Source organism: Bufo gargarizans, chromosome 2, assembly GCF_014858855.1.
Source record: "Bufo gargarizans isolate SCDJY-AF-19 chromosome 2, ASM1485885v1, whole genome shotgun sequence".
Classification (NCBI taxonomy): Eukaryota; Metazoa; Chordata; class Amphibia; order Anura; family Bufonidae; genus Bufo; species Bufo gargarizans.
This window is the reverse complement of record NC_058081.1, coordinates 628,680,939-628,688,533: the sequence shown is the minus strand read 5'-3', so window position 1 is coordinate 628,688,533 and position 7,595 is coordinate 628,680,939. Positions and strand designations below refer to the sequence as shown.

The 7,595-nt window shown below is 40.2% G+C and overlaps 1 protein-coding gene across 1 annotated transcript in view; it reads right to left on the bottom strand.

Annotated features, from left to right (window-relative positions):
* Positions 1 to 1,429: 1,429 nt before the first annotated feature.
* NOL9 (nucleolar protein 9) overlaps positions 1,430 to 7,595 on the bottom strand; it is a 37,172-nt gene continuing 31,006 nt past the window's right edge. The window contains exons 11-12 of the mRNA XM_044282133.1: positions 1,701 to 1,834; positions 1,430 to 1,583 (exon numbers count right to left, since the gene is read on the bottom strand). Of these exons, the coding sequence (XP_044138068.1) occupies positions 1,473 to 1,583; positions 1,701 to 1,834 (245 nt within the window). The 3' untranslated portion in view covers positions 1,430 to 1,472. The remainder of the gene's footprint in view (positions 1,584 to 1,700; positions 1,835 to 7,595) is intronic.

Below are 7,595 nucleotides of genomic sequence, written 5' to 3'. Positions count from 1 at the left end.
TAAATAATTGTATATTTTAATAGTATGGGAACTTTGGGACTTGGTGATGTTCATTTTTATTTTATTTTTTTTAATTATTTTTAATATGGGGAAAAGGGTGATTAAAATTTTTATATTTTCTCTTATATTTTTAAAAACTGTTTTCACTTTTTTTTTTTTTTAAGACCCTCTAGGGGACTAATATAAGATACTCTGATCACTTCCCCCGTAGACTGAAATGATTTAACACTTCAGCTTATGGGAGATTCACTGTGTTACTACGGAACTTTAATTTTGCAGACCTCGGAGCCTTTCTAAGACTCCGGCTGCCATAGCAACTGAAAGAGTAACTAAACCTTTATATAAACTTTTAATATCTTCTCCATAATGCCCTAATAAAACTCTCTCTAATATACTTTATTAATGAACATTCTATTTTTACGACAATTTTCCTACCTAAAGCGCACCATTCACTGTGCGCTTAAAACTCAGTTCTACAGAGTACATTTTATCAACGTGGCAGCAGCAGCGCCGCGAGTACAGGCAGGAGCATATTGCTGCTCCTGCCCCCCGGAGGATTACTAACTCTTGGCATAGCACATGGGTACCCTGTACCCATGTACTATGTCAGGATAGCGGAGCGGGCTCCTGCTTCTGGCTGCTCCGCTAAGCTAAGAGCCGCCATGTAGTTCTCTTAGCTTAGCAGAGCAGGCAGAAGCAGGAGCCCGCTCCGCTCTATCTGGCATAGTACATGGGTACAGGGTACCCATGTGCCATGCCAGGAGTTACTAATTATCCAGGGAGCACGGGCAGGAGCAGCAATATGCACTCCTGCATGTACTCACAGCGCTGCTGCTGCCCCATTGATAAAATGTACTCCTTACACCGATGAGCAGTTAGCGGTGTACAGAGAACTGAGTTTTAGGTGCACAGTGAATACGCTTTAGGTAGGAAAACGTGTAGTAAAAATAGAAAGTTAATTAATAAAGTATATTAGAGAGAGTTTTATTAGGGCGAACATATTAAAAGTTTTATATAAAAAGTTTAGTTACTCTTGAATGGCTCCCTTGATCTTATAGTAGGGAGCTGCTCAGGCCTGGAAGCGCAGCGCAATTGACCACGGCATCTGTGGGATTAGTTGTTGATCATGGTGTCTGCAGAGTAAAACAGCAGGCAACTGCCGTCCGTTCAGTTTCTAAGCGGGTGCCATCTTTAAAGTCCTGACTTCAGCCGTACAGGTCAGCACTGACTGGAGCGTTCATACCTGATATTTGCAAATGCTGTGCAGTATCGATTAAAACTGTATGTCATTTTATTAACATATTTAGAGAAAGGATAACAGAGAAATAGCACAACATAGTGTTCCGAGAAAAAGATGTTTCAGTATTGTTATTTCGCTAAAAATACAAGTAGTTACTAAAACATATGCATGAGGAGAGCTTGACGTGACCAATTAAATAAAAAAGTATGAAGGATTATAATTTTTATTTTTTTTATAGATGTTCCCGTCTTTTCAGATGTTTATTCAGCTTTATTTTCCCAGATCCGTATATTGTGAAGTCATATTCTGTGGTTACATAGGGGAGGTCTCCCTGTACTCCGGGCTAGAATAAAATTAACATAGTAATTAACGTTTTTTTAAAAGAAGGAATGTACAGAATATCTCCAATCACACATCAGTCAATTTCCTATTGAGGAGAGGTCACATTTACCATTCTTACCTGATGCTTGAAGATGCTGTGTGGTACAGATATGTTGCCTATGAGCAAACAATTGACCCATCGAAGAGTATCAGGTGGCAAAGGGGTAAGAATGTGGTAGACCTTTTTGACCAAATTAACTCCCCGGATAATACCTGGTCAAAAAATCATAATACACATAATGTCAAAGCGGACAGAAGGTGAAATATGGACACACACACACACACATTACAGAAAATATACATTGTTTTAAGTGTGGATTTGACTTACCTGCCCCCTAGCAGAACAGGTAGAGGAATTGCATAGTAAAATATACAGTATCTCACAAAAGTCAGTACACCCTCACATTTTTGTAAATATTTTATTCTATCTTTTCATGGGACAACACTGAAGACCTGACACTTTGATACAATATATAGCAGTCAGTGTGCAGCTTGTATAACAGTGTAGCAATTTGCTGTGCCCTCAAAATAACTCACCACACAGCCATTAACGTTTAAACCGCTGGCAAAAGTGAGTACACCCCTAAGTGAAAATGGCCAAACTGTGCCCAAAGTGTCAATATTTTGTGTGGCCACCATTATTTTCTAAAACTGACTTAACTCTCTTGGGCATGGAGTTCACTAGAACTTCACAGGTTGCCACTGGAATCCTCTTTCACTCCTCCATGACGACATCACTGAGCTGCTGGATGTCAGAGACTTGTGCTCCTCCACCTTCCGTTTAAAGACGGACCACAGATGCTCAATAGGGTTTACATCTGGAGACATCCTGGCCAGTCCGAGCACCTTTACCCTCAGTTTCTTTAGCAAGGCAGTAGTCGTCTTGGAGGTGTGTTTGGGGTCATTATGTTGGAATACTGCCCTGCAGCCCAGTTTCCAAAAGTAGGGGATCATGCTCTGCTTCAGTATCACAGTACATGTTGGCATTCATGGTTCCCTCAGTAAACTGTAGCTCCCCACAGCCGGCAGCACTCATGTAGCCCCAAACCAAGACACTACCACCACCATGCTGGACTGTAGGCAAGACACACTTGTCTTTGTCCTCACATGGTTGCTGTCCACACACACTTGACACCATCTGAACCAAATAAGTTTATCTTGGGCTCATCAGACCACAAGACATGTAATCCATGTCATTAGTCTGCTTGTCTTCCGCAAACTCTTTTCTAAAGATGATGCAGCATTCCCTCTGGGATGACAGCCATACAGACCAATTTGATGCAGTGTTCGGCTTATTGTCTGAGCACTGACAGGCTGACCCCCCCCCACCCGTCTAGCCTCTGCAGCAATCATGCAACCGCTGGATATGACACTGAGTATGTGCACTCAGCTTATTTGGTTGACAATGGCAAGGCCTGTTGTGAGTGGAACCTGTCCTGTTAAACTACTGTTTGGTCTTGGCCACCGTGCTGAAGCTCAGTTTCAGGGTTTTGGCAATCTACGTAAAGCCTAGGCCATCTTTATGTAGAACAACTATTCTTTTTTTCAGATCCTCAGAGTTCTTTGCCATGAGGTGCAATGTTGAACTTCCAGTGACCAGTATAGAGAGGGCGAGAGCGATAACACCAAATTTAACACACCTGCTCCTCATTCACACCTGAGACCTTGTAACACTAACGAGCCACATGACACCGGGGAAGAAAAAGGGCTAATTGGGCACAATTTAATAATAAATAATAATATTTACAAAAAATGTGAGGGGTGTACTGACTTTTGTGAGATACTGTAACTTTGAAGATTACACTAAACTGTGTTAAAGAGGACCTTTCACTACTGTACAAACTAAAAACTAACTAGATCAGTGGGCAGAGCGGCGCCCAGGGGTCTCCCTGCACTTACTAGTATGCCTGGGCGCCGCTCCGTTCGCCCGGTATAGGCTCCGGTGTATAGGCTATGAGCTGTGCGCTGCGATTGGCCAGCACTGCAGCAAGGGACACGCCTCCTACAAAAAAAATCAGTCAGAGGGAGCGCAGACACCGTAGCCTATACCGGGCGAACGGAGCGGCGCCCAGGCATACTAGTAAGTGCAGGGAGACCCCTGGGCGCCGCTCTGCCCACTGATCTAGTTAGTTTTTCGTTTGTACAGTAGTGAAAGGTCCTCTTTAAGTAATTAACACGGAAGAGGACAGTATACTGCTACAGATGAGAATAGGAAGAAAAAAGGTCCAGCTTGGTTTAAAATATTACCTTTATTTTTCAGTGTGGTTAAGTTAAATTTTGATTAATAACAAAAAAAGTAAAAATGTCAGCAGCAATGAAATACCACCGAATGAAAGCTCTATTAGTGAGAAGAAAAGGAGGTAAAATTCATTTGGGTGGTAAGTTGCATGACCGAGCAATAAATGGTGAAAGTAGTGTAGTGCAGAATTGTAAAAAGTGGTCTGGTCATTAAGGGTGTTTAAGCTAGTGGGGCTGAAGTGGTTAAAATATTACCTTTATTTTTCTGTGCGGTTAAGAGCCAGTTACAGTCCAGTCTACGCGTTTTGGATCAGAGACAATAGCGATCATTACTCATGACAATACACAGACTAAAAAGAGGGTTAGATATATAGCGCCTCCCCTGTGAAACAGGTGGGTGCACCCAACTACAAGCCACTCCTTCAAATGAAATTAAAAGCGTGTGCAAGACGACATTATTAATTAAAACAGACACAAGTCCTGGATCAAGGATTTAATAGTGTAATATCAGATCATTGGTAAAAAAAAGGGATAAAGGACGGCTCACCTCTGGTTTGGGATGGCAAGGTGCAGCAAAACAGATGTTGTACCCAATCACCAAGAGCAATAATATTAAAAAGAAGTAGAATGGGCACTCATATATCTAGATCACAAGGTAGGCAAAGTGACTCAAATAATATATTAATTTATTAGTAGCGATAAATTGAACAAATTTATATGAGCAATACACAGTAATGTTATACCCTAAACAGAACTAAGTTCCCTAAATCGACATAAATTGATAAAACTTATATAAAATTGATAAAATAAGCATGCAACTGTCCACTGTTATAGCTGATAAAAAATCAAAGTGTCCAATCCAGTGTTAATAGGCCCAGTCTAACATTAGCAGATGTAACAGTACTTTTGTCTTCTATTATCTACAACAGTGGTTGACAGCAAATATACCTCCAGAAAAAAGATAAATAGATCAGGGAGTGGATAAATGAATAAATAATAAGTGCACAGTGATTAATGGTGACCAATGGGTAAAATGCAGCATAAAATGTTACATAAAATCCACTGGATCAACAATATATAATTAAAAAACAATTTGTGAAATAATGTGTATAAATAAATATGTATATATTTCTGAAGAGTCAATAAAGTGGCTGTATCCCACTGATGCCGCAGTGTTTCTTTAATGGTAGGACATGTGACCTGAATCCTGGCTTGGTCCGTACAATTGTCCACAAATATATTCAATTTAAGCAGATATCTGCCTGAATAGGCTGTATATTTGAACAACCGCAATGGACACGGCAGGATACTTGAGTAATAGTATAAATATGTCCAGCAATATTACGCAATATTCAATCAGCAAATCAAGATGTTTGGGCAGCAATATACATATATCCAGCAGTATTATGGAGCTAAATGGCTCTTACTCACATATCGTCCTATTCCCACCGTGGCGTCCCACGTGGTGTAGATGCAAACAGGACTTGCCTTTGGATAACACAGCTGAATTAGCTGCTAACGATGCTGTATCCACCCGGCTGTGAGCAGAAGTGCTGGCTGTGTCACGCTGCAGATCCACGTCCAATGTCTTTGCTTGAGGTAGATAGATATTCTGCCTCTTTGGATCGATGATAATAGTTCTTTTAGAAAGCGCTTTCAATCCAATATAGTAAAAGGTTGTTGCCGGTGTATTGTCAGATCCAATTGCTCCTTGCCAGACGCGTTTCAAAGGCTACCTGCCTTCTTCCTCAGTGGCTAATTTGGGTCTGACTAACTTGCCGGCTTTTTAACCTCCAAAGGGCTCTTTAATAAACCTGAAATGGACCCAAAGGATCTGGATCCAATTTCCTTATATTGCGATAATCCTGCGAAAAATCTGCGTTTTTTTTGCGCACATGCGATTTTTTTATGTGCGATAATCCTGCGATAAATCTGCGGTTTTTATGCGCACATGCGTTTTTCTGTTTTGTGTATTCCTAAACCAACCGTGGACAGTTGCATGCTTATTTTATCAATTTTATATAAGTTTTATCAATTTATGTCGATTTAGGGAACTTAGTTCTGTTTAGGGTATAACATTACTGTGTATTGCTCATATAAATTTGTTCAATTTATCGCTACTAATAAATTAATATATTATTTGAGTCACTTTGCCTACCTTGTGATCTAGATATATGAGTGCCCATTCTACTTCTTTTTAATATCAGATCATGTTTTCGATTGAGTCCACTAGGTATGGTGGACCCCATCAGACGGAATTGCACACAGGATGCGACATGCCGCATGGAGATGCGGTCTGCTGCTTTCCGCCTCTCCACGAGACAATACTCCAAACATACTTTAGTATGCGCCCAGAAGGAAGCCCTCTCTAGATTGAGACAATTATTATTATTTACTAACCATAAACGCACACGTCACTCTGTGAATTCAGACCAATCACGGCATTCCCGTCTGCCTGTTTTTGTTACCAGCTATATAAAAAAATATATAAATCTACCTGTACTTTCAATGGAATAATGTCATGAAGGGTGGCATTTTGTGCTCAGCTTGCAGAGCGCCCACACTTGGTAACAGACTTTGCCCTTCCTTGTATTCTGAGAGGGTGCAGGCTCCTCCTGTGTGGCTGCGCTTTCTGGGAAGCTATAAATGTGGACATAAAATCTGCACATGTTGTTCCTATATGCGACCGGGCAAGGAGGTTTTTTCCTATGCTATGAATCAATGTTTCTCTATTAAACAATATATTAATTGTAACACCACCTATGTGGTGTACTGTATTTCCTGTACTCTTTGTTGCCTTCAATATATTGGTTGTACCACCAATGGTCTCAAGGTTAGATTGATCTCTGACATTCCCCATTCACATGCCAGAAATGTGTCTGCGGTTAGCCTGCATTTCTCAGTGGTGGTAACACAGAGGGTCTAATAGTGCAGGGCCTCGAAAGGGTTACTCCACCACCTAGGGGCAGTGACTACAGAAAAAAGCTTTTGAACCGTGAATCCTATTGGATTTTTTAAATGGGGACCACCATACCTAGTGGACTCCATCGAAAACATGATCTGATATTACACTATTAAATCCTTGATCCAGGACTTGTGTCTGTTTTAATTAATAATGTCGTCTTGCACACGCTTTTAATTTCATTTGAAGTAGTGGCTTGTAGTTAGTGCGCCCACCTGTTTCACAGGGGAGGCGCTATATATCTAACCCTCTCTTTAGTCTGTGTATGGTCATGAGTAATGATCGCTATTGTCTCTGATCTGAAACGCGTAGACGGGACTGTAACTGGCTCTTAACCACACAGAAAAATAATGGTAATATTTTAACCACTTCAGCCCCCCTAGCTAAAACCCCCTTAATGACCAGACCACTTTTTACAATTCTGCACTACACTACTTTCACCGTTTATTGCTCGGTCATGCAACTTACCACCCAAATGAATTTTACCTCCTTTTCTTCTCACTAATAGAGCTTTCATTTGGTGGTATTTCATTGCTGCTGACATTTTTAGTTTTTTGTTATTAATCGAAATTTAACTTCATTTTTGAAAAAAAATGACATTTTTCACTTTCAGTTGTAATTTTTTTTTTAAAAAAACATCTATAAATTTTTCTCTAAATTTATTGTTCTACATGTCTTTGATTAAAAAAAAATGTTTGGGTAAAAAAAAAAAAAAAAAATTGTTTGGGTAAAAGTTATAGCGTTTACAAACTATGGTACAAAAATGTGAATTTC